General features: G+C 37.1%; 4 protein-coding genes across 10 annotated transcripts; 3 read left to right on the forward strand and 1 right to left on the reverse strand.

Annotated features, from left to right (window-relative positions):
* Nucleotides 1-872: 872 nt before the first annotated feature.
* On the forward strand, nucleotides 873-11,860 carry LOC103328088 (topless-related protein 4). Of its 6 annotated transcripts, XM_089050993.1 has the most exons (26): nucleotides 887-1,021; nucleotides 1,284-1,383; nucleotides 1,627-1,806; nucleotides 1,879-1,992; nucleotides 3,180-3,338; nucleotides 3,455-3,650; nucleotides 3,746-3,869; nucleotides 5,168-5,220; nucleotides 5,556-5,724; nucleotides 5,833-5,942; nucleotides 6,026-6,095; nucleotides 6,301-6,374; nucleotides 6,567-6,662; nucleotides 6,742-6,837; nucleotides 7,497-7,624; nucleotides 7,735-7,969; nucleotides 8,065-8,229; nucleotides 8,330-8,425; nucleotides 8,652-8,786; nucleotides 9,148-9,258; nucleotides 9,353-9,538; nucleotides 9,639-9,767; nucleotides 9,851-9,946; nucleotides 10,628-10,816; nucleotides 11,073-11,239; nucleotides 11,340-11,860. In XM_089050993.1, exons 2-26 carry the CDS (start codon nucleotides 1,295-1,297, stop codon nucleotides 11,530-11,532), a joined length of 3,360 nt encoding a protein of 1,119 aa, XP_088907119.1. In that variant the 5' UTR covers nucleotides 887-1,021; nucleotides 1,284-1,294; the 3' UTR covers nucleotides 11,533-11,860. The 6 variants fall into 6 exon arrangements, with proteins under 6 accessions (XP_088907120.1, XP_088907118.1, XP_088907121.1 ...); XM_089050994.1 differs by having other exon boundaries at nucleotides 873-1,383; nucleotides 3,746-3,845; XM_089050992.1 differs by having other exon boundaries at nucleotides 874-1,383.
* A 1,225-nt stretch (nucleotides 11,861-13,085) lies between these two features.
* LOC103328115 (Cystathionine beta-synthase (CBS) protein) lies at nucleotides 13,086-14,594 on the forward strand. Of its 2 annotated transcripts, none has more exons than XM_089050666.1 (3): nucleotides 13,086-13,569; nucleotides 13,708-14,083; nucleotides 14,170-14,594. In XM_089050666.1, exons 1-3 carry the CDS (start codon nucleotides 13,121-13,123, stop codon nucleotides 14,515-14,517), a joined length of 1,173 nt encoding a protein of 390 aa, XP_088906792.1. In that variant the 5' UTR covers nucleotides 13,086-13,120; the 3' UTR covers nucleotides 14,518-14,594. The 2 variants fall into 2 exon arrangements, with proteins under 2 accessions (XP_088906792.1, XP_088906793.1); XM_089050667.1 differs by having other exon boundaries at nucleotides 13,720-14,083.
* Nucleotides 14,595-15,953: 1,359 nt separating this feature from the next.
* LOC103328087 (phosphatidylcholine:diacylglycerol cholinephosphotransferase 1-like) lies at nucleotides 15,954-18,174 on the forward strand. Its single transcript, XM_008230473.3, has 3 exons — nucleotides 15,954-16,751; nucleotides 17,386-17,523; nucleotides 17,629-18,174. The coding sequence occupies exons 1-3, from the start codon at nucleotides 16,350-16,352 to the stop codon at nucleotides 17,944-17,946; spliced, it is 858 nt and encodes a 285-aa protein (XP_008228695.1). The 5' UTR covers nucleotides 15,954-16,349; the 3' UTR covers nucleotides 17,947-18,174.
* Nucleotides 18,175-21,630: 3,456 nt separating this feature from the next.
* On the reverse strand, nucleotides 21,631-25,613 carry PIFI (post-illumination chlorophyll fluorescence increase). Its single transcript, XM_008230472.3, has 8 exons — nucleotides 25,339-25,613; nucleotides 24,455-24,581; nucleotides 24,114-24,198; nucleotides 23,951-24,029; nucleotides 22,776-22,889; nucleotides 22,575-22,687; nucleotides 22,040-22,150; nucleotides 21,631-21,937 (listed from the first exon to the last, which is right to left on the reverse strand). Exons 1-8 carry the CDS (start codon nucleotides 25,442-25,444, stop codon nucleotides 21,815-21,817), a joined length of 858 nt encoding a protein of 285 aa, XP_008228694.2. The 5' UTR covers nucleotides 25,445-25,613; the 3' UTR covers nucleotides 21,631-21,814.
* Nucleotides 25,614-25,693: the final 80 nt, after the last annotated feature.

Raw genomic sequence — 25,693 nt, forward strand, 5'->3', positions numbered from 1 at the left:
TCATTTGTACTTGGTTTTTCTTGAATAGTTTTGATTTTGCAACAGAGCTCACAGAGATAGCAAACATTTGCAATCAAGTCCTTCATATACCAAGGCTGTCAATAAAGTTGGTCAAAATGCTGATTTGGCCAGGTGACTTTGACAAACATAACAAGAGCGCATATGCCAACTATACAAGGGAATCACTATCAACATAAAATTACAGGAAAGTGACCTTTTATTATAAGAGAAGAATTGTTATTATTTATTGTGGAACACGACTTAATATTAAATTTTGACTCGTAAAAAAATGAATAAATGTTTCAAAAAAATTTGGTGGTTATTTTATGGTTGCTTTTTTTTATTGGCATTTAAATTTCTACACATGCACGTACTTATATAAGGTGTCAATTAAACAAAATCGTATACTCATCATTTGCACCTAAATTCGATTTAGAGTATAGCTTTGTCCAAAATGCCACATACGCAATTTACACACAACCCCACTACTATTGTAGAAAATTTGCAAATGTGCCCGGACCCGCTTTTTCTGCTGACAACATATTTTCCGTATGAAAAGAGCAAGAAAGACACAAAAATAAAAAAGTAATGCTACACTTACCACATTTTTATCCCACAATGATTACATCTGCATGATGTTGCACGTTCATATTATATGCCACATCAATTAAATGAATGAAGTGTATTTTAATTAAGGCAATTACAAAAACAAATAAGGGAATAAATCATAAAAGAAAAGAAAATATTAAATAATTTTAATTAATGTGGTTGTCACTCAACCGCCATAAGGTGGTATAAAGTGATATACAAATGTATAAGAGTAGCATTATTCAAAATAAAATAAAAAACACAAAAAGGCAAAAGGAAACCCCACAGGGAGCACCTATAAAACCATCCAAAACCCAAACCCCAACCCCTCAAAACCTTTCCATTCTTGGTCTCTGTTCTTCAACACACACTCTCTCTCTCCTTCTCATTTTCTCTCTCTTCGAGTCTTGATCTGCAACTCTCACTGAAAAAGGTGCGTCTATACGAACGAACACTCACGTATTGTATGTCTATGTGATATACGCATGCGCGTGAGGTATTGGAGTGCCTGGTTGTATAGGTTTGGTGGTTCTGTGTATGCATGTCTCCGTTTGTGTGTCTCTTCTGTGTGAGATTCGTTTGGCGTGTATGGAACTGAGAATTTGAGGAATTGAATTGGATGAGTGAAATTTGGGGGAGAATTTGAATTTAGAACCCTAATTTTGATTGTGTTGGTGGTTATTATTTTATTGGAGGAACGCGAACCATGACGTTGTTGGACAGAGAGCTCGTTTTTCTCATACTCCAGTACTTAAATGAAGCGAATGAAGGGAAATACAAGGACACTGTTCACAGGTGAGTGAGTTTGTTCTTTTGCTTCTTTATATTCGTTGGTTCGTACGTAGTCTTGTTTATTTTGTTAATTGGCCCTCGTCTTCGGGTTTGCTTGGTTGCCAAGAAACTTGAGAAAATGGAAGGGAGGTCAGGAAGATCGTTTTTGCACCTTTTTTTTCTTCAGTTATGGAAACATAGTGCAAATGGAACTTATATTGTTTGGTTTATACTGAGTGAGGTTCTCGTGTCTGTGTCTGAATGAAGGTTGGAAAAAGATTCAGGGTATTTCTTCAATATGAGGTATTTTGAGGATTGCGTGAACAATGGTGAATGGGATGAGGCGGACAGTTACCTGAGTGGATTTTGTAAGGTTGATGAAAGTAGATACTCAACGAAGATTTTCTTTGAGATTCGGAAACAAAAGTACTTTGAGGCCCTTGACAGGTAAGCTCTTTGTTTGATTCGGAAACAAAAATACTTTGTCGTGGCTTTGTTATAACTTTGTCTTTAATGCAGGCATGACTATGCTAGAGCTGTCGAGATTCTTCAGAAGGATTTGAAAGTTTTCTCGACAATCAACGAAGAGAGGTTTAAGGAAATGACCCTGCTTCTGTCGTTGGGGAATTTTAGGTGTGTTGGGTATTTCTTTTGTGATTAATTTGGTGTGGAGTCAAAGTTATGCTCCTGTTAAACAAGTCATGACTCATGACCATGCATAAGACATGCTATTGTAAAAAAATCATGACCATAAGTGTTGCGGCGTCAAATTTATGCTCTTATATGATTGATTTGGTTTGTGGCATCAAAGTCTTTATTTATGCTGTTATAGATAAAGCTTTGAGTATGTCCTATTTGTGCCTTGATTGTGCCATTCATAACATCTGCCCATGTTTGTGAAACTCCCTGTTTTTTTTTTTTGACCAAGTAGAAAATATGGATTCTTAAGAGTTAGATATGTTGAAGGCAGAAAGAATGGAATTATTGGGTCATTGAAACTGATAGTTACAGACAAGTGAGAATCATGTACCAAATCATGTGATACAATTTCAGGCTGTTAGTTCCAGTTTCTGTGAAATAATTATGCCAAATTTGGGTTACCGAAATGAAATAGTTGGCAGTAGGGGTTTCATGACTTTAGTTGTGAATGCAAGTAACTCAAATCTTAAATTGTCTGTTTTATCTAAATACGCTATAAGTGGCTAATTCTCAAATGCTAGACTCCATAGAGCAGAATTATAGAAATACCACCTGAGCTCTAGGAAGAGAAGAAACTAAAATGAATTGAGGACATCATAAATATTTAGCATGAAGTAACGCTCTTCCTTTAATACACTTCTTTAGGTCCGGATGTCAGACACCCAACTCAGTTGTCTTGGTGTCCATTTGTTGCATGTTGTGACTGCTTATATTTGTGCATTTCCTTTGGATTCAAACCCGAAATGACCAATTCTACATTTCTATTGTAGCTTGTTACCTAAAGATAGATAATGATTGAACTGAGACATAATGGTTTATATGTTAAAATCTTTGAAAGTGAAAACAATTCTTCCAATAGACAAAGAGTTGTTGACCTAAAATGATGAATTTATTAGAGTGTAAGTCATTTTTTCTTCCTTCATTGTTATATAACACTGCCTTTATCTTGCTTGGATGTTGAAGGCAACCAGTGTGCACTTTGAAGTGTGCTTGCTCCAAAAGTTCTGTTTTGTGCTTGTTTGCTTAGTTCTTTGTCCACTATGTTTATTTTATATATTTTTTTGTTGTTGAAGTTTCTCAGTAACCTGCATTTTCTTTTCTTTTCATTTTAAAAAAACCAGGGAGAATGAGGAACTATCAGATTATGGTGATATTAAGTCTGCCAGGGCTGTTATACTTACTGAAGTAAAAAAGATAATTGAGGCAAGTCCACTTTTCCTTGATAAGCTGCAATTCCCCAAGTTAAAGAACTCAAGGCTGAGTACACTTATCAATCAGGGGTAATTCGAACACAAGTTATCTACATAATCTTTGCTCTTTCTTTTTTCAATTAAAAATTATGGGGATGTGAAATTTTTTTGTCATCTGAAGTCATTGTCTGTAATGTTTGTTGCAGTTTAAATTGGCAGCATCACCTTTGCAATAATCCTAGGCCAAACGCTGACTTTAAAACTCTATTTTCGGACCACAGTTGTGGACATATTGCTTGTGCTCCTTCCCCTGCAATTAACCCTATAATGGGATCCATTGCTAAAGTACGTGGTTCGAGAAAAAAAAAAGTAGGTGGCTTCCCACCAATACGTGCTCATGGTGTAAGTCTCTATACAAAATTTACATTTGGTGTATAAGGAAGTAGTTTTCTGAGGAACTCCTATTTGTATGTTTATTTAATATATGTGATTTTCAGCCATGCCAGCCTGCACCAGCACCTCTTACAACATCTCTCTCTGGATGGACAGCTAACCCGGCCTCTGTTCCGCACCAAACAGTTTCTGCCAGACCAAGAGGTCTAACAGTATCCAATAATGCATGTATGATTGCTTTTGATTTTGTTTAGTCAATTTTTTTATAACATTTTCTCTATGTTTGTGGCTTTATTGCTGATTGTGCTATATTACGAGGAAATCTTACAAATTTATGGATATAACTTATAGGGTACATAACCAGTTTTGCTAGTCGTAAATAAGATGAATTTTTTGTTTTTTCGGGTCATTACGGGGTGCAATTTTAAATGAATAAAATGTATATAAAGTACAGTATACCTCTAGATAAGCAATAATAGTTTTGACTTTGAACGTGATTAAATATTTTGTTGCAGACGTTGTGAAGGAATAATTGGTATAAGTTGCAGTTCTTTTGATATTTATATTGTATTTCTGTTAGAATAAGTCATAATGCAATAAGGCACGACTTTGCAAATGTCAAACATATACAATGTTGTCTTAAATTAGTAAATTGAAACCAATAATGATTTGGCAATACAAGATGGAGTTGCCTTAATATCATGATCCCTATAAATTCAAGCTTTGCTTAATGATAGAAATATGAAGAACCCATTATTGTTGACTCTATGGGCTTTTGAATTTAATGTTGCGATGATGTCTTTTAAATGCTTAACATGCCAGTTTGTAAAATCCATAAAAATAAAGGGGAAAACAGGAAAAACTCAAAACTCTTTATGGAATTGAAATTGGTTGTGGTGTTTCGAGGCCCCAACCATGTCACGAGGATGGCTGAATATGTTATGAAGTAAGAGGTTGATGTGGAGAGGTTTTCCCAACAAGCAATCGTTTAAATGCGATTCATGGGTGTTCTGATATTGACAGGGTTAAGAGTGAAACTGATCGGTGGCCCATGTCTGGCTTAGGTTTGTTACATTCGGTGACCTTGAATTGTACTTAGGATTAGTTGAGAATTTTGGTATTGAAATAGTTTGTAGAGTCTACAATTGCCCCTTGTATTGTTTTTTTTCCGTCAGTTGAATTTCTTCTTGGTTGTTGAATTATTTAAGGGGATTGTATGACACTTCGTGATGTGCCTTTGCCTGTGTTTCATTTATATGTTAGACTTGTTAGTGAATAGGGTCTTCCCTGATCAAAATCATCAGATACTTGCCAATCACTCTTCTTTTGCTTGAACGATTTTGTTCCCACAATCACATTATATGGTTCCCCTGGAATGATTTTTTTAAAATTATTTTCATTCAAATTTCACTTTTCCAACTAAGTTATATTTTCCTTTTTGCATTTATTTGGTGTGATAGCATCTTTGCTAAAGCACCCTAGAACTCCTCCCACTAATAACCCAAGAATGGACTATCAAATTGCAGATTCTAAACACGTGTCCAAGAAGAGATCAAGACCTTTGGGGACGCCAGATAAGGTATCTTTATCAAAATGTTTATGTACTGCTGTTTTCTAAATTTATAACTCACTCTTTTTCAATCAGTATTTAACTGATTATGTTTCCTTTTGGCAATACCTTTTGTAGTTTACTTTTTTTTTTTTAGTGAGAATATTAATATTTCACTTTTGTTTTTTGTTTTTTACTTTTCCCAATATTTCATTTCTCGTTGAAATAAGATTTTGAAACTAGCTTAGTTGTAAGTGTGCCTTTTCAATGTGCAATATGGTGGGTGAAATTGTTGCTATGTCCTTGGTGCCTTAACTGTTTGAATTTATCTTTCTCGCACCGTGACTTCCCTTTTGCATTTTCAGGCCAATAATATGTCTGTTAATGTCTTTCCACACACATATCCTGGCCAGAGCCATGCCGATACCCTTCACTCTTCTGAGGACTTGCCGAAGACTGTTATTTTCAGTTTGAGTCAAGGTTCAGCTGTCAAGAGCATGGACTTTCATCCAGTGCAACAGACTCTGCTTCTCGGTTTGCTCATGCTGCTTAATGAGTCTTTAGTCTTATGTTTTCAGTCAATGCCTAATTGTATGGTTTCTGGATTGAAGTTTTATTCATTTGTTTTTCTTCCAAATTCAGTTGGAACAAATATTGGCGATATAACAATTTGGGAGGTAGGCAGCAGAGAGAGGCTTGTTTCTCGAAATTTCGAGATTTGGGACCTTGATGCATGTTCAATGGCTCTGCAGGTTTAATTCCCTTGGTTTTGTTCTTTTCCCACCCTCTATCTTTTCCCACCAATAAGACTAATAGTTTTCATGTCTTCTGATAGGCATCTGTGGCTTTTGAATACACTGCATCAGTCAATCGTGTTATCTGGAGTCCTGATGGTTCCCATATTGGTATATAAGGGGATTTACTTCCTATTATTCATTTTATTTTCCAAACTGATAGAATACTTGTATATATTTTCTAGACACGAGAAAAAATACATTACAATTTCTGGTCATGGGTAAAATTTTCTTAATGAAGTGGGGGAAAATGGTTGAAGTTCACAGGTCATGTTTTTATGATTAGTTTTTGTTATTAAGCCAACTTCTGTTTCAGGTATTGGATATTCCAAGAGTGTAGCGCACATATATTCCTATCATGGTGCTGATGATTTACGGAACCAACTAGAGGTTGTTTTTCTCTTTTTATTTTTTTGATTTCATTGAAGTGGCTTATGAATTTTAAAATTGTGATCGCTAGTAGGTTTCTTGGCCTTCTGCAGCTGTCAGTTAATTAATTAAATTTTGTTTTTAAGACTGTAATTACTTATGCACTGATTGGATTTTTTATATATATTATACTTTCAAATGAAATTCTTCCAGATTGATGCTCATGTTGGTGAAGTTAATGATCTTGCCTTTACTCACCTAAACAAACAATTATGCATCATAAGTTGTGGAGAGGACAAGACCATCAAGGTTTGGTTTGTATGGCATTTTCCTTCAATGCTATTGGCAAGGCTATGGCCTGCAATCATCAAGGTTCATCTCTATACAGGTCTGGGATGCTGTCACTGGCAATAAGCTGTATAGTTTTGAAGGTCATGAAGCACCAGTTTATTCTGTGTGCGCACAGATGAAGGAAAACACTCAGGTGCTTAGTTTGGTTATTACCATTGGTTTTACTCTTGATAGTTATTGCTTTCCTTGAAGTATTTGATTTGAGATTTGTTTTATGGTTAGAGGCATCAAAAGCTTACTTCTAAGTTCTAATGGCAAGTCTTGTTTTGGTCAAGGGTATTCCTGTTAACCCTAGTTATTGCTGAGGTGAACTTGTGTGTATAGTGAAATTTGTAAAGGAAAGGAAATCATTTTTGTGGTTTCCACAAACCCCGTCTCTGTTTTTTTTCCCTTGTATAAAATGTCTTTTAATGCACATTGGCATATCAAGAAAGAGATACATACAGCTCCCTGATGTTTATTTACAGTCCTTACCTAATTTACCCTTAAGATGTGCTTGTGGAAAAGCTTTTTATAAAGTCTCTATGATCCTTGCAAGTACAGCAAATCATCTAAGTAATCAGTTTTCTTTGTTCCTTTGGCTACCATGGAATCTCAGTCCATTTCACCAGCTGGAAAATTGTACATTCATTATTGTACCAATTTAGCGTTTCTTCCATGCTGTTTTGAACTGTTTGGAAGCAGTTCTTTAAACCTAACTGTTGTTTTTGATCCTTAGACATCTTTCTCTCATTTGGTTCTTGTTTTTGTTTTTTGTTGTAATACTCAGTGGATGTTTTCTTTCTGCATCAGTTCATCTTCTCTACAGCCGTTGATGGGAAAATCAAGGCATGGCTCTATGATAACTTAGGTTCAAGAGTTGATTATCATGCTCCAGGCCATTCGTTCACAAGAATTGTCTATAGTACCGATGGAACGAGGTACTGTATTGTTTTGTTATTCCATCAAGTGTTCTAATTTTCGTATCATATAACTTCTTCAATGTGAGTTCTTGATTGCTCAAGTATTCCTATTATTGTGAAAATCATAGGTTATTCTCATGTGGGACTAATAAAGAAGGAGAATCATACATTGTGGAATGGGATGAAACCCAGGGGGCTGTAAAGCGAACATATAATGGGCTTGGGAAGCGAACTCTGGGGGTCGTGCAGTTTGATACGACCAAGAACCGATTCTTGGCTGCTGGTGATGAGTTCCAAATTAAATTTTGGGACATGGACAATGTGAACCTGTTGAATGCTACTAATGCGGAGGGTGGATTACCGGTAATGGCCACAGAGGGCTATCTTCATGATGTTCACTGTCATATTTCAAGGTTATTGTTAACTTTAAAACTACATTTACCTTTGATATCTGTTAGGCTTCTCCTTGTTTGCGATTTAACAAGGAAGGAATTATGCTTGCTGTTTCAACAAATGAGAATGGTATTAAAGTACTTGCAAATGCCGATGGTGTTCGACTTTTGCGGTCAATTGAGAATCGTGCAGTTGATGCCTCTGGGATGGTTTCTGGAAATGCTGTGAAGGTATTTTGTTCTATCAGATATATGAAATGGCCAAAAATGTAGATTTATAAAGTGACCCAAAATGTTGACACTCTTGTTAAATGAATTACTTATGCTGCAGGGACCCATAATTGGCACATTTGGTGCTTCCAGTTCTGTTCATGGAACAAACAATGGGGTTGCAAATAGAAGTCAAATGTCTACAGTAGTTGGTCTGGTAAGTTTTGATTGTTCTTTCATAAGTGTTACTAGAATATAATTTGTCAAGATGGAAGAAAACACTTCGTGTATCCTTTAGGAAAACCTGCATAATCTATTTTCTAAGTTGTTCACGCACTACTGGACATTCTTTATTAACTTTGATGTTGTGTGAATGCTTTAAATTCTTATTTGAGCTACGCTTCCTTTTGGGAGGTTCACAAATGCTGACTTAAAATTTTTAGAATGGAGATGCTCGAAGTTTGGACAAGAATTCAAGGGTTGCTGAGGAGTTAGAGAAACCTAAAACTTGGAAGCTAACTGAAGTTAATGAACCATCTCTTCTTCGTTCCATACGGCTTCCCGATGCTTTGAACCTGGTGAATTTTGGACCCATATATATACATTTATATCCCTGTAAATTCTATTTAGGTTGTAATACATATAAATCATCTCTGTATATGAAGTGGGTTGATAAGTTTTTGTCATAAGAAATGCTTCAGTCCCTTAGCAGGTTTTAACCTCAGCCTAGGCACTGAGGGTTCTTTGAGTTTTGAGAGAATGATGTAGGGAATGTAATACATGTAATTTTTCAGGCTAAGTTCAAGCTTAGAAATATTTAAGGGGATAGAGTCTTGCAATACATGTTTCTTGGACTATTTTGTACACTGACATAGTACTTGTTTTATTATTTTTATTATATTTGAATCCATCTTTAAATCTTTTTGTTCTCCAATTCAGATTGTTAGGTTGATATATGCAAACTCAGGAGGGTCTATATTGGCATTGACACATACTGGGGTACACCGACTTTGGAAATGGCAGAAGAATGAGCAGAATGTTTTGGGAAAAGTATGGTTTGTTCTTAAGGCAAATCTTCCTTAAGTTATTTTGTCCTTTTAAATTTTCTCAATATTTTCCTGTATAAATGCTTTTGGTACTGTAGGCAACTACCACTGTGTCGCCTCTGTTATGGCAACCTCACAGTGGTATATTGATGATGACCAATGATATAATCGATAGAAATCTTGAAGATTCGGTTCCTTCTTGCCTTGCTCTTTCCAATAATGATTCTTATGCTGTGTCAGCATCAGGAGGGAAAATTTCTCTTTTTAATATGGTGACATTCAAGGTAATGTTGTATTAGGATTGTACCTTGGGCGCAATTGGTTGGATACATAATCCTTTGGCTGATGATTTTTCATCATTTTTTCCTTCTACCAAAATTGCAGACATTGGCAACCTTTATGCCTCCACCACCTGCAGCAACATTTGTTGCTTTCCATCCTGTGGACAATAACATTATTGCCGTGGCCATGGAGGATTCTACAATTCACTTGTTCCATGTCCCGATTGACACTGTAGGTATCACAAACTGAGACTTTTTTTTAGTTAGTAGATTTTCAAATTATAGATAGTGATTTTGTTTCTCTTTTTTACTCAGGTCAAGTACAAGATCAAAGGTCATCAGAAGAGAGTAACTGGCCTGGCCTTCTCCACTGTTCTGAATGTTCTTGTATCATCAGGAGCTGATTCTCAGGTATGCTTCATAAAAGTAGGATATAATCTATGTGCCATGCTGCTGTGTGTGTGTGTGTGGGTAGTGATGCACTGGAATTTTGAAAGTTATAGATACCAAGTGCTCATTTTTTTATACAGATTTATGCATAAGTTTCAGTGTAGAGCTCTTTAGACTTTGCATACCTGCCTTTTGTGTATGTAAGACAAATATGTAATGGATAGGACTGCTGGTAGTATCTTTACCACATGAAATGAGCAAGCGCTATAAACTAAATATGTTTTCAATATGCAATCTATTGTTTTCAATAGAACTATAGAAGATATTATGATCACCATACCAGATTTCCTGTTTGTCTAGATTTAGTAGTAGATTGAGCCAAGATTGCTTTTATTGTTAAAAGATGACACTACATGACGTTGTAAATAGGGCGCAGAAAAACTATAATCACTCATGAAGCAACTTTAATATATCAATGTTATTAAATTATGCCGTGTGGCTTTAGATTATACGACCTCACAATAGGCAATGAAATATGTAATTTTTCTTTTTTCATCTTTATGTTCAATATTGTTGTTGGTAAGCTGTGCTGCAAGTTCTACTTGAAAGGGGGCTATATTCCTCTTTTCTGTTGTACATAATTTCACCTATAGGTGGAGTCACATGATGTATGAATTGCTGATAAAGTTTTCTTTACTTCAGCTGTGTGTGTGGAGTCTGGACGGATGGGCAAAGCAGGCTGGTACGTTCTTGCAGATTCCCACTGGTCGCGTGCTTACACCTCTTGCTCAGACCCGAGTTCAATTTCACCAAGATCTGATACATCTGCTGGTAGTACATGAAACTCAAATAGCCATATATGAAGCATCAAAGTTGGAGTGCCTTAAGAAGGTCTCTGGGCCCTTCTTTTCTTTTTTAATTCTTAGTTGATAGTCTTTAATTTCAGTTATTAAATATTTCCAATGTTCAGGTACTTGTGAAACTTCATATTTTATAGTTAATGTAACTGTCTTGTAAACCTGTTGAACCATTTCATGAGTTTTTCAGGTTTTGTATTCTAATGTTTGAAGAATAGCTAGAGCTTGATTTCTAGTAGTTTATGAGGTGATTAATTTTTTAATTTTTTTTTTGTTGTTGGCTGTGCCAGTGGGTGCCACGACAATCTCTTGGTCCTGTCACAGATGCTACATATTCTTGTGATAGCGAGTCAATCTATGCGAGCTTTGAGGATGCAAGTGTATTTGTTCTAACTGCCTCCACGCTACGAATCAGATGTCGGATAAGCTCTGCCGCATATATACCGTCCAATCCCAGGTATGCCTTATGGTTACCGATGCTTTTAAACAAGAGCGCGCACACACACAAACACTATTTTCTTCACCATCTTATTACTAATTATTCTATTATTTGACAGCGCGAGCGTGTACCCTGCTGTAGTCGCGGCTCATCCATCTGAGCCTAATCAGTTTGCAGTTGGACTCACTGATGGGGGAGTTGTTGTTATGGAGCCGCCAGAATCAGAGGAGACGTGGGGTACTATGCCTCCAGTTGAGAATGCAGGGCCTAGTGCTGGCGCTGCAGCTGGTTTGGATCAACAGCTAAGGTGATAGTGATCTTGAGGCATTCAACTAATGACTGATTTTGATCCACAATTTAATTCAAGTGGATCTACAAGTTTTTAGGTCGCACAGAGTGTAGGGTTTAGGCTTTTGGTGAATAGGTCTTAGCTAGGGTTACATGGCCGCTGATCATATTTTGGGGAATTCCCTACATATACATAACAAAAAAGAGAAGGTAGATAGATGTTCATATCATCATACAAGAGGCATCAGGAGAAGAGCAGCAGTTGTTACTACACACTAATGAATTTGGCTATAATAGGGCTTTGTTACCAATTATACGGTGAAAAAGTTCTGGCCTTTTGTTTCTCTTTCATTTCAGTTTTTGCATTTCAATGTTTGTTTGTCTTCGCATTTAACCGATTAGCTAAGGGCCGTTTAAAAAGTTGATAACCATTTCAATTTTTATTTTATTTTATTGTGCTAGACTATAGAGGAAAAAGCGGAGAATGGATGTGGGAATGAGAGTGAAAATGAGATTGAGATGGAAGATGGGAGGGAGAAGTAACAAAAGTGAAAACAAAAACTGAAATCTATTTGAAATTGTTTTCACTTTCAAGTTTTTGTTTTTATTTTTGTTACTCTTCCCTCCCATCCTCCCCTCTCATATTCAATCTCAATCTCATTTCCACTCTCATTCCCACTTCCCTTCTCTCTCCTTTCCCTCTATACTATAGTACAAAAAAAGAAAACTAAAAACGAAAAATGAAAATTGAAATGATTATCAAACGGATCCTAAAGAAAAAAATTTCTTCAAGAAAATACTAATCTGAGAAAATAATATCTAACTACGTAATAAGTGGCTTTCATCCATGAATGGAATTTGTATGACAACTCAAGTCATATGCTAAATATGTGGCTCCTGAATGTAACCAAAAATTTCTTTTTCTTTCTTCACATAGCATTTTATGTTGTGTGACATTATTAATTTAAACCATTGATCAAGATATGATGATTTTCTCTATGACTTACAATTTACATATGAAGTGTTGCTATTTGTACAATTGTACTGTATTTACTAATAACTTTTCTAATACAGTGAGTCTCACATACATTAATGGAACTCACCTCTATTAGAGAGATGATCGGTAAATATGGACAAAATAACAATGTGTGGTCAATAAATATATGACAAATAGCATTATTGATTACATATGTATGTTCGAATTTCCAAATGACCAAACAAATTTTTATGGTTAACAATGTAAACTAGCTTTGCTTAAAAATTTATTGGACTTCAATTGGAGGAGATGTTTAGGGAGGCTAAGTACACTCCTTGAGCAGCAGTAGCTAGTTTCCAAGGAATTGCTGACAAAGAGGCCCTCTATTTGAATTGTTGTCTTTCACTTTCACTTGGTGTTCCTGATCATCACACGTTATGCCAACAAGCCCTATCCATTCTCATAACGTGGCTACACAAGCACAGTCATGCAACAGCGGTAGCTCCTGCTTTTGACACGTAGCATCAACTCCAAAGCACCCTCTTTCATATATAAATACCAATAAAACCACCTCCCTCTCTTCCACTTTCCTCAGTTTCCTCTCCGAAGTTCAACACTAAAAAGAAAGATTAAATATGCAGCAAACAAGCACCGCCAAGCACTACTCTGAGGCTGATCAGAGTACTCAACGGCTAAGAGACAAGAAACTAGGGGACTTGATGGTGAACAAGCGCAGGCTCGTGGAGGTGCCGTACACGGCGTCCCTGGCCCACACCATGAACACCTTGGTGGCGAACAAGGTGCTGGCGGTGCCTGTGGCGGCACCGCCAGGCCAGTGGATTGGAGCCGGGGGCTCCATGATCATGGAAGCTGACAAACACACGGGGACTGTGCGGAAGCACTACATAGGGTTGGCCACCATGCTTGATCTATTGGCTCATATTGCTGGGAATGAAGATCAGTTGATGGATGAAGGAGTTCATGATGGGTTTGATCTTGATCAGAAGATGTCGGTGCCGGTGTCTTCGATCATAGGGCACTGCCTTGAGGGTTTAAGCTTGTGGACTCTAAACCCCAACACAAGGTGGACTAATTTCTTTCTAAGCTCTAATAATGTAATTAGTATGACATATGATCGATATAGGTAGGAGGTCATTAGATTAATAAAATAATTATATTGTATTAATTAAATGGACTTATTTTAATGTTTACTTGTTTTAAGTCCCAACTTCAGCATCCTAGACTGTATGGAAGTGTTTAGCAAAGGAATACACCGTGCTTTGGTACCCGTAGACAGCCACATGGACAACGTCTCTGGAGTTGAACTTGTAGAGTCTGCTTCCAGCTACCGAATGCTCACCCAGATGGATGTGTTGAGGTTTGTGAAGGAACATGGCAGCTCCGGATCAGAACTCGACAACATCATGTCGAGCACGGTATCGGATTTGGGAGCTGTCACGGAGAGAGTTTTTGCCATTACTGACCGCACAAAGGTCATTGATGCCATCAAGTGCATGCGGATAGCTTTGCTAAACGCGGTTCCGATTGTAAGGTCCTCGGATACGGACAATGAAGAAGATCACAAGCAGCTTGTAAATGTATGTCTCTTTGAGCCTTAAAAACAGCTTCTTCCGGTATGGAATTGGGATATGAACTATCATAAATGTATGTCCTTTGACTGCAGGGCAAAGGAAGGCAAGCTATAGGGACATTTTCGGCAACAGATTTGAGGGGCTGCCACTTCGCGACGCTGCAAACATGGTTGCCGATGAGTGCTCTGGATTACACCGAGACGGTTTTGGCAAACCCTCTAATGGCAGCATTCAATAATGCAGCAGGAAGTCCAACAACAAGGGAGCTGGTGGCATGCCGAGCTGATTCATCCTTAGGTGAAGTGATTGGCAAGGTGGTCTCCAAACATGTGCACCGACTTTGGGTTGTGGATCAACAAGGTTTGCTCAAGGGGCTCATTTCCCTCACAGACATAATTAGAGTGTTGAGGCTTGCAATACTGTCTGAACAAAACGCCTAATAACCATCTGAGAGGGAGGGAGGGGTTAGATTTTGTGTAATATTTTCCAGTTTTTGTATAAATGTTGTGTTTCTTTCGCATGGATGCTACTTGCTATTGCTATATAATATATACACACTATCATATCAGAAGTTTTTTATAACAAAAAAATTACGAGTATGCATTCCTTTTTCGGGATCTCCTCATCTTTTCCTTCTTGGCTCATCAAATTTTCTTAAGTTACATTTTTTTTCTTCATATTTTATAAGTCTTAACAATTGGAGGAATCGGTGGTCCATTCGGAATCGAAGGAACAATTTCATCGGGTGAAAGAGTTATGGCTTTGTTCACGATGAGCCAAATGCTACTTTTCTTTGATTATCTTTACAGTATTTTTTTGGATAACTCTTCATGGGCTTTGATCTTCCATTTATTGAGTCATTCTACAGGGCCTTACATATAGCCCTTAGGTGAGGTCGTATAAAATTCTTGTCCCTTTATTATGCGTTGGCATATTTCGCTCACCATTCCATATACATGTTGGATAGTTGGGCTCTTTTTGAGAATTAAAACAACAAATTGACTGTTTCTAGTCATTAAAATGAATTTGATTCTTGAATCACCCATCAAAGACACTTCGTAGGTTTACTAGAATAATTACTTGATCATAATTTCAGGAAGCATTACAGTAAATAAGTCTAAAGAAAATAAAACACACAAAACTCACTTCCTCAATGTGGGTGGGACCCCACCACCACTTTCCCTATCTTTTTTTATCATTTGTTTTAATAATTAAACCTAAAATTTAGAACACATAAAAAAATTGAAAAAAATATATTTGTTTTAATAAACAGATTTTCGTAGCCAGATTGACTATTATTGTACTGATTATGACCATATTAGTGTGAGAATTACTTCCTTTTTAGGGGTTACCGGGAGGGCCAAAGCCCAAAAAGCCAGAAAACTACACTGGGACAAGCCTAAGCCTAACAAACTTGCGTATGGTAGAGTCACATTCCACTTTAATTCTTCGAATACCTTCATTCTGTTGCTAAACCAAACTTGCAAGAATCTCTTTTGTTGTTCAAAATTTTAAGAGTCTCAGAGCTAATAAAAAGCATAGGAAAGTAGTGTGGATGATTGATTTATAACCATATATAGATGCACGAAAGGGGTCTCATAAAACAATGAAGAAAAATTAAGTAAAGAAAATGATTGGCCATCCACTTCCACTAATGCACATACGCAACTGAAGTGACTGGTAGTAGTACCCACAAGTCACATGTCACAAGCAACAACGTGTGAGTGTCATGTGTCCTTTTCATACCACATAGTACACATTTACTTTTTAAATGTAGACAAGTTTAAGGAGAGATTGGCTAATCTCGACAGAGAACTTACGCGTGATATTCAACTATCAACTACACATAGTACACCCTTAGATCTCACTCTCTCAACTCTCTACTCTCAACTTCCAGCAACCTTCAACCCACAACTTTTTTCTACCACAAAAAAAAAAAAAAAAAAAAAAAACCGACAACTTTTCTTCTTCTGTTATTTATTTATTGTTTTTAAATATTTTTTTATATAAGTGCTATTTTATTTTAATCTAATTTAAATTAAATTATGAAGAAACCTATCCTTCTATTTTTTTATTTTTTTATCAGAACCAACACCTGTTCTTTGGAAACTCCGCTCTCCAACCTCGTATTAAAAACAAAAATAAATTAAATTAAATATAAATTCTAATTTATATAAATATCACCATACCCACGCCCCCGCAATCTCGCCGCATCAAAAAAGCGCCTCTATCTTCCAATCCAATCCCCACATTACTCCAGTTGCACCCCAAAATGAACGGCGCCGTTTCAGCCCTCAAGCCTCGGCACAAAAGGGCCTCAAACGGCAAGCCCCTTAACGTCGTTCCCACAAACCACAGCTCGGAGGTCCTCCAAGTGCAGGACCTGATCATGTCGTCTTCTTCTTCTTTTTTCTCCAAGAAGCTCCGTCTCTATGGCGGCAAGGCCTCCTTCATGACCTGGAGGCTGCATGATGTCCTACACGTGGCCAAGCACCATTGGATACCCTGCGTCTTCGCAATGGGCCTCCTCTTCTTCATGGGCGTCGAGTACACGCTCCGAATGGTGCCCTCGTCGTCTCCACCCTTCGATGTCGGCTTCGTCACCACGCGCTCCCTCCACCTCCTCTTGGCCTCCAAGCCCAAGCTTAACACCTTGCTCGCTGGTCTTAACACGGTACTAATTTAATTCTAATTGCGTTCTAATTATCTTTTTAAGAAAAAAATGATTATAAATTTTTAAATTAATTCCTTACATTGACATTGTTTTTGTATTTTTCTCCCCCTTTCTTGTTCTGGGTTTGTTTTGTCTTGTTATGTTTAGAGTTGTATGGAGAGGTTTCGTGGTGATTTGTGAATTTAACTATTTTGGCACTTCTGGGCAAATGGGTTTTTGTCATTTTAGAAGGAACCATCACATTTCTGACAGAGGCTGCATTTACTTTTCTTTGTTCTCTGGTCAATGGCTGCAGATTTAAATTTATGTATGGGGTTTGCTATGTTGCCTTCTGTTTCTACACTGTGAATTTGGACCACAGATGGAAGCAAAAATCAACTTCATCAATGACCCAGGTCCAAAATTCAGAGTCTGAAAAGAACATTTCTGTAAATGTTTTTTCTTTTTTTCTTAAGGCATTGTGATTAATTTTTACTGCATTTTCATTTGAAAACTGTGAGCTACATAGATTTCAAAGACTTTGATTCTCTTTACAATTTTGGGTTCAAAGACATTGGATTTGCTATGCAATTATTGCAAAACTGATGACATTTTGCTGTCCTGTTTTGTGTTTAATTAATCTCTTGTGCTCTAGGTGTTTGTGGGAATGCAGACAACGTATATAGTATGGACATGGCTAGTAGAGGGCCGCCCAAGAGCCACAATCTCAGCCCTCTTCATGTTCACATGCCGGGGCATTCTCGGCTACTCTACCCAACTTCCATTGCCTCAGGTAAACCCCCATCAATATGCATCTACATATCCCACATTGGCTACTTACTTACCAATCTCACATTTTGGGCATTGTGTTTCAAATTTTGTATTGGCAACTTGGCAGGGATTTTTGGGGTCCGGCGCAGACTTCCCGGTTGGCAATGTGTCGTTTTTTCTCTTCTTCTCAGGGCATGTAGCAGGGTCTGTGATTGCATCTTTGGACATGAGGAGAATGCATAGGTGGGAAATGGCACGGACATTTGATGCACTGAATGTGCTACAAGCACTGAGGTTGCTGGGGACAAGGGGCCACTACACAATAGACTTGGCTGTGGGGGTTGGGGCTGGTTTTCTCTTTGATTCTCTGGCAGGCAAGTATGAAGAAAGCAAGAGATCAAAAGCGCCTACAACAACTGGTACCAAAGAGGCTTTCTTTCTGTGAACAGATGGACTGTTGGCAGGTAGTTTGGAGTAGGAATATGGGTATGTTATTGGTGCATATTTATTTATTTATGAAACGTCGAAAGGTCAAGTCTAATTAAGAAAAGAAAACAAAGTAGGCGTATTGGATTGTATAGAGACAGAGAGAGCTCAATGTACTGGGGCCCTTTTGATGTATTTTGCTTCTTTTTTTGTTCTTTAAAATATCCCATTCTTCATTTTTTTTAAATTTCCTTTCTACTCTTCTGCCCAAGTTCTTCAGGGTGTGTTTGGAAGTAGCTTTGGCAGTGTTAGAAGTGTTTATCGTAGAGGAAGGAAAGTACCCGAAAGTGCTTTATAGGGTCTCAGTGTGCTATGCGTAGTGCTTTCTAGTTAATACAAAATGTTTCGGGGGGATATTTTCTTGTTTCTAATAAAATTGCTATATGTAACTCCCAAATATTGTTTCCTTTTTGTCTTTTTGAAATCCAATGACTACGCTCACAATTTGTTTGTTAAGGGTCTTTTCTTTTGAGAAGGGTGATAACATATTAAACTCACACACACACTATACATATACTAAAACTCGAATCCAGGATCTTTTCCGAACAGGCATTTGCTCCAAACTACTATGGTCGCATTTTAAACACGTCACATTTTTAAAGAGATCAACTGGTCAAAAGCTTTGTACGACTAGAAAGAAAAAGAGAGTTTTGAGCGTAACAATGTGACAGATTTAAGAAGGGATAGTGGGGTTAGGCTCCTTCCCATTTCCAATCTCTGTTGTGGAAAAACTTTCATATTTTTATATTTTTTGGCCAATCAATAGGCAGCTATATAGTCGGTGAGTCTTTTCCCCTATAATGGTGGTTTTAAAAGTTGTAAGCTTATAGCACTTTAGCTTCCCAACTCGCATTTTGGAACCAAAAAGAAAAGAGATGGCATGCATCACAACATTCACATGCGCAATTCCTTGCCGTAAGTAATTGAAGTTCATGTATTTTGGTAATTCGAAAAGAACTTCCATCTTCAAGTATCCATCATGACAACCAAAATTTCAATTCACATGTTTAAATGTGATTTTTTTAATTTATAATATCTCCTGCTTCTAAACATAGCATTTTCCATGTGATTTTCATGCCCCTTCTTTTTAGTTTAAAGTCAAACCAAAGTGTTGTTCTTTATCTTACTGAAGGGGTTGAATGATGGGCAAGAGTCTAAAATTGATATATCCAACTAGTATACATTTTCATTTCTTTAGGAAATCAGCAGCGAGACAATGCTGACTTGACTAGCATGGTATGGATGACATTGCACCTATGGCTTGTGTGAAAATCTCAGTATAGTTTCCACCATACCTCAAGACAGAGACCTTTTCTACACCGTATATATGTATAATACACACACTGACGTATTTACGAGCTAGAAAGGGAGGTACTACTTGCACAATACTAATCAGAGTCGGAATCTAAGCTCAATTGGGCATGTTCCATCATCTACATTGGCAAGCGGGTCATAAGAGGATGAACTAGGATCTGTGCATCCCGGTACGAGATTAAGGTTGCAATGATCGCCCTGCAATGGCATGACACTAGTTATTTTAGAAAATAGCTTCTCTTATCTTTTGGTCAAAGTGGACTTTCATTCATAAAGAAAGGGTTACAAATAAAGCCCAACATAGCAAAGATCCAAAAGGCCCAAAACAAACTAAACCTTAGCAACTAAAACAAAACAAGAAAATGCAGCCGTCATGACCATCCTTGCAACAGAAGCAGCAGCAAGTAGACAACTACAAACCATGGCCAAAACAAAATTTAGAAAATAATTTTAACAATTGGACTACAGGGATAAATAAACCAATGAAGTTGTGAATATGAACAATTTGATTACTCCATCAACTGTCAAATTCCCAATCATAGTGCATCTTGTTGCGACAACGCTAGTATCAGGAAATATTGCTATTTCACATACTTCGTCTTTAATCAACTCTTCTGTTAATCCCTGTCATAAATTCATCATCCAGTTACTTTCAGGACGCAGTAAACTGATTGCATTTTGTCCATTACAGGTGTGTTTACCTCAGAGAAAAAAGATGCGGGACCAGGCACGCTGAATAGTGTTATAGCCTCTCTTCTTGTTGGATCAAGTTAGCACGCGAGTTTCCTTGAGGCCCAAGTAATAGGCCCTGAAATGATCTAGCTTGCGATAGGCGTGCCATTGTTGAAACTTGGATTAGCCCAACAGAAAGATATTAGTTGCTTAATGATGTATTCTTAGTGATATAAATCAGACTTCTAATCAAGCCATTGTGCACTGAATGGGGATATTGTTCGAATTAGTTCTTTTCTGTGCCTTGTATGAACAAAGGACTTTCAAATTCTACTTATGTGCATTGGTACGGTTCATATCCTAAAGGATTAGCCCTTGATCGGGCTAGAAATGCTTATATTGGGTTGGAAAATTCATGATTGAACTGGATATTGGCAGATCGGGCTGGAAAATCCTTAGCCAATTTATGGCTTTTTCTAGTCTGATGTAAAAGAAAACAAGTGTAAAATGCTAAATGAGTGCTTTTAAACTTAAAATTCAATCGAAAGGCATGATTTGGAATTGAATATTTCTTTATTCAATTCATTATGAATGCAAAATGAAAGTAAAGTACATTTAATTTGAACTGAAGATTTCTCGATTCAGTACATTGCAGTTACAAACTTTAAACGGAAAGAGAGTAAGTAAATCTAATAAATTGAAATACTAATGCTGAAAGTAAACAAAGCCTAGCAACTAGGAATCAATACCAAGTGTTGGTAGAGCAATAAACTGAAAAGATAACTATCAGGAGTTATCAACTAGTTATCTTGGTGCAAGAGAGATTTGTTGAGTTCAACATGATCAAGGATTGATCGAGTTTGAAGTTTTTCTTCTGAGAAGAAAACTGGAGTTGATTGTGTGTCCTGCAAGCTTTGGGATATGCTTCTATTTAAAAGCTCCTTGGCTATTGAAATTGTAGGTTTGATGAAGAGGTGGCTCAGTTTGGTGTTAGTTTTTTCGGACAAAACTAGTGAACTTGAGTGTAGTGATCTTCGAGCTTCGGCTGTGAACTGCACTAAGTATGGTTGTTCTTAACAAGTTGGTGCTAATGAGTCTCGCAGTTCAAATCGCATTTAATGCGGTTGCTCAGCCTTTCTTTTGCTACCTGACTCTTTCTCAGCAGTCGAAGTCAACTTTGAGTTTTAATTTAGGAAGTCGCGTCTTTAACAGGGTAAAAACTTTGTTTAAATTTTTTTTGCCTATAGAATGACTCCAATCAATAGAGAATTATAGAGTGGGAGAGTCTGTTTGCCTATAGTGGTGGTATGAATCTGGGTTTTTAAAGTTGTGGGCTTATAAGCCTTATAGCACTTCACCTTCCCACCTCACATTTTGGAACAGAAAAAGATGAGAGATGGCATGCATCGCAACATTCACATGCCTAATTCCTTGTCGTAAGGGATTAAAATTCATGTATTTTGGTAATTCGAAAAGAACTTCCATTTTCAAGAAGCCATCATGACAACTAAAAATGTCAATTGGCATGCTGTCATGTGATTTTCATAATATCGTCTGCTTTAAAATGGCATTTTCAATGTGATTTTCATGCACCTCTTCTCTGTTTAAACACACACACAAAAGTGTTTTAGTTCTTTTCCTTATTAGAGGAGTTGACTGGTGGGCAAAAGTCTAAAATTGATATATCCAACTGGTATACATTCACATTTCTTTAGGAAATCAGTGTAGTTTCCACCATACCTCAAGACAGAGGCCTTTTCCAGACATTGACACCGTATATATATGTATTGCACACACTGACGTATTTACGAGCGAGAAGAGCAGGTACTAACTGCAGAATACTACTGAGAGTCAGAATCTAGCTCAATTGGGCATGATCCATCATCTACATTGGCAAGTGGGTCGTAGGAGGGTGAACTAGGATCTGTGCATCCCAGTACAAGATTAAGGTTGCAACGATCACCCTGCAATGGCATGACACTCGTTAAATTTAGAAAATAGCTTTAACACTTGGATTATAGGGGCAAAGAAACCAGTGAAGTTGTGAATATGAACAATTTGCTTACTCCTTCAACATTCAAATTCCCAATCATAGTGCATCTTGTTACAACAACGCTAGTATCGGGAAAGATTGCTCTTTCACACGCGCCGTCTTTACTCAACTCTTCTGTTAATCCCTGCCATAAATTCATCATCCAGTTACTTTCAGGATGCAGTAAACTAATTGCATTTTGTCCATTATAGGTGTTTACAAAGTAATTCTGATAGCAGATATCACAAGTACTGCACCAATTCTTCTTCCTTATAGTATCAAAATAAAAGTACATCTATCTATTTTTCTAAAATCCTACACACCTGTCAAACCTGTTTTACAGTTTTTGTTTAACCAGCAGCTTCTAACAAGTCAATTATTTATTTCAGAACCACTTGCTCTGCCCAGTTTCCAAGTTTTTCTAAAATCATATTTTTCTTAATGCTTTCAACTTTATTCATTATCCATTTAACCTTGAACTTGGCCTTGAGCAGCATAAAGTAAAAAATTGCAGTCAAGAATTTGAAGGTACATATAGTAGATTCAAAACTTTGACAGAATGTTTTTACCTCATTAAAGAATTCAATCGGTTTGTTTCTCAAAGCCTTAGGAACTTGAAATTGTAGCCTGTAAGGACCATCCCACTCACCTCCATTTGTAAATGAAAAGATTAAGTTCAGGGCTGCATAATTATGATCAGTCAGTCCATTAGGAAAAACAAAATTATATGGCCAAAAATTGAAAGATGAACTTAAGCGAACGATACTAACCATGCCTGGGAATGCATATTTGAATGGAATATATTGGGGAATCAGCTGTGCCTCGACTTTTACTAAGCATTGCCCTTGGCTCACCCCCACACATTATAGGCTGATTAAAACCTCCTGTGAGGACGAAAGCAACCAAGTCAAGGAAATGCAACTGTGACACTAACACTTGCAAAAGGAGGGCAAATTCAGCTGTGCTTTTAGCAGCAAAAGTAGGACATAACCAATCAAGGGGTTATAATAGTGAAATAGTCAGTTACACATAACAAATTATGAATTATAATGATACATGATTACAAAATTCTGGAATATAGTTTTACAAAAGAAAAACAAAAAGGGAAGGGGATAGAACATAACAGAGAAACACGAATGAAGTAACTGAAATGTGGGAGTATTTCGAAGCTCCAAAGGCATAGAAGCACAAGGAGCCAAGACATCCTCCAAATCGTTTATTTCAGCATTGTTAAAAATCCCTCATGGCTCATAAGTGGAGTCAAGAGGGAACAATAATGCTGGAAGAAAAATAATGGAATTTATAAAGCAGATATGATTACATGACAACCATTTTACTTCACAAGCTTAGCTGTTAGGGAATCAGGGAGGAGCATAGTAGAAAAACATGAATGGAATGTGGGAGAATTTCGAAGATCCAAAGCCCAAAGAAGCAGCATAAGGAGCCAAGACAAAACTCCAAACCATTTATTTGAGCATTGTTACAAATTCTTTTAGAAGGAAAACCAAAACAACTTGTCATGGGTCTATTTCTTTTAGACTAGTAGTTCAAAAGTTTACGCTGTTAGGGCATGAGGAGAACATATTAATGAAACATGAATTAAGTAACTGAATTTGGGAGAATTTAGAAGCTCCAAAGCCCATAGAAGCAGCATTAGGAGTCAAGACAAACACCAAATCATTCATTTGAGCATTGTAAAAAATCCCTCATGGCTCCTAAGTGAAGTCAAGAGGGAACATCATTGCTGGAAGGGGAGAAAAAGAATTTGTACAGGAATTAGTAGTTTTAGACAACTATTGTAGTCTAAGAGTTTATGCAGCTATGGAGTGATGGCAAAAACGTAGTAGAGAAACATGTGTGAACATAAAAACAAGCTATGGACAATCAAATTGGTTTGCACTCGTAAGTGGGCATAAGACATATGAACATGGTGTATGAAAAATACCATTAAATGCAATCCCAAATTCTTCATTTGGAACAATATTATTTGCAGCTGGGTTGTAGAAAATCCTTAGCTTTTCTCCCTGTCAAAGTTTGTGAATACTTTTAGTATAAGAGAATGGCAATAACGAAAACCCAAGGGAGTTGTGCACCAGTGCAATACTTACAGCGGTTGCAGGAAGGCCGTTCATAGTTTTCCAATATACAGGTGCCCTCCCAAGCTCAAACATGGCCCATGATGGAAGTGTGACCCTGAAATGAGGGAGTTTACATTTTTAAAATGATTATAAATCAGATTCTCAAGGAGGAGGCAAAGAAATATATTGAAATGCTGGGCCATGATTAATTATTTCAGACACCATGCCCATGTGAAATGCAGATGACATTTCATTTCATTATTTCAAACCAAATTGACTGGAAATCCCACAAAGAAAAAGAAAGTCAAGATTTAGCAATAATAAGTAAATGTGGTAATGCAATTGCATTAAGGGAAACTTAAAACTCATACTCTTTGGGCTCCTCCACAGGAGTTACTGCAACTGTAGCTGCAGCAGCACTAACTTTCCCATTGCCCTTGACGACTTGCTTCCTTATCGAAGGACACCTTGGCAACGAAAATCCCTTAAAACTGCTAGCTGCATTAGATTGTAGAACTGTTAAGAATTTGAAGTCTTAATCTTAAAACATAAATCTTTTGATCTGACAATATGAATAGAAAACATTAATTTCTTGTGCAGCATAGAAATCAAAATATGAACAGACAATTTTTTTGATCATGCTACAAATCAAACATGTTTGATATTGCAAACAGCTTTCTAGATACTATCAGAAACACCCAAAAAGAAAAGAGAAAAACAAATTCAGTAAACGATTAAACCTGTTCAAATTTAGTTAAACTCTGTGATGAGATGGGCTTTAGCAGATTGAGTTTCTGCATGCCCTGTTGCTCTTCCATTTTATCATAGGAAAGCAACTGGGGGCTGACACTATGATAAATTTATAGTGGCATCTAATCCTGATGACTTCTTCAAATTCAACTTAGATAAAGATGAATTGTTATCATTTAAAGGACACGTAAACACCACACAAGGACCCACTTCAAAGAAGCCTTCCCTCTAAATGCCAGCACTCAAAGGTAAAGATAAAACTATTATGAGTACAAAGTCAGCAAATGAAGCTTGTCCGCAAATTTCAATACCAATTTTGGTTGTGAAGTTTCCAAAGTCACTTTTTCTTTTTGGTGGCATATCATAAGCTTTTGACACTAACCCACAAACAAGATTATAGTGCTAAATTTCTTTCTAGAATCCAAAGTCGGCAAATAAATAAATAAATAAATAAACCCAACAGTTAGAAGCAGTTCCAGAGAGAAATTAAGAAGGAAAAACATACCAAGAGTGTTTGAAACAGGAGGGCTTGCTTTGCTTCCAAAAATGGACGGTGTGGTTGGAAAAGGTTGTGTGGAAGACGCAAAGATTGACGCTTTTGTTGCTGCCATGAATCACACTTTCTTGCTTTTCCCCAACTGCCAAAGACACAGCAAGAAGAAAGAGAGATAGCTGTAGCTTAATCCCTCATCAGTTGGGCAAGTGTGCAGTGAAGAAGAAGAAAAATAGATACTTGGAGGAGGGAGATAATGACAAATAAGCAGAGGAGCAATCTGCGACACAAATTTTATAGAAATATCCTACCCTTCTAACAAATAAGAACAAATGTTACAAAATTGAAAAGAAAAAAAATTGTAAAA

The sequence above is a fragment of the Prunus mume genome, linkage group LG4 (genome assembly GCF_029339155.1).
Source record: "Prunus mume cultivar Tortuosa linkage group LG4, ASM2933915v1, whole genome shotgun sequence".
NCBI lineage: Eukaryota > Viridiplantae > Streptophyta > Magnoliopsida > Rosales > Rosaceae > Prunus > Prunus mume.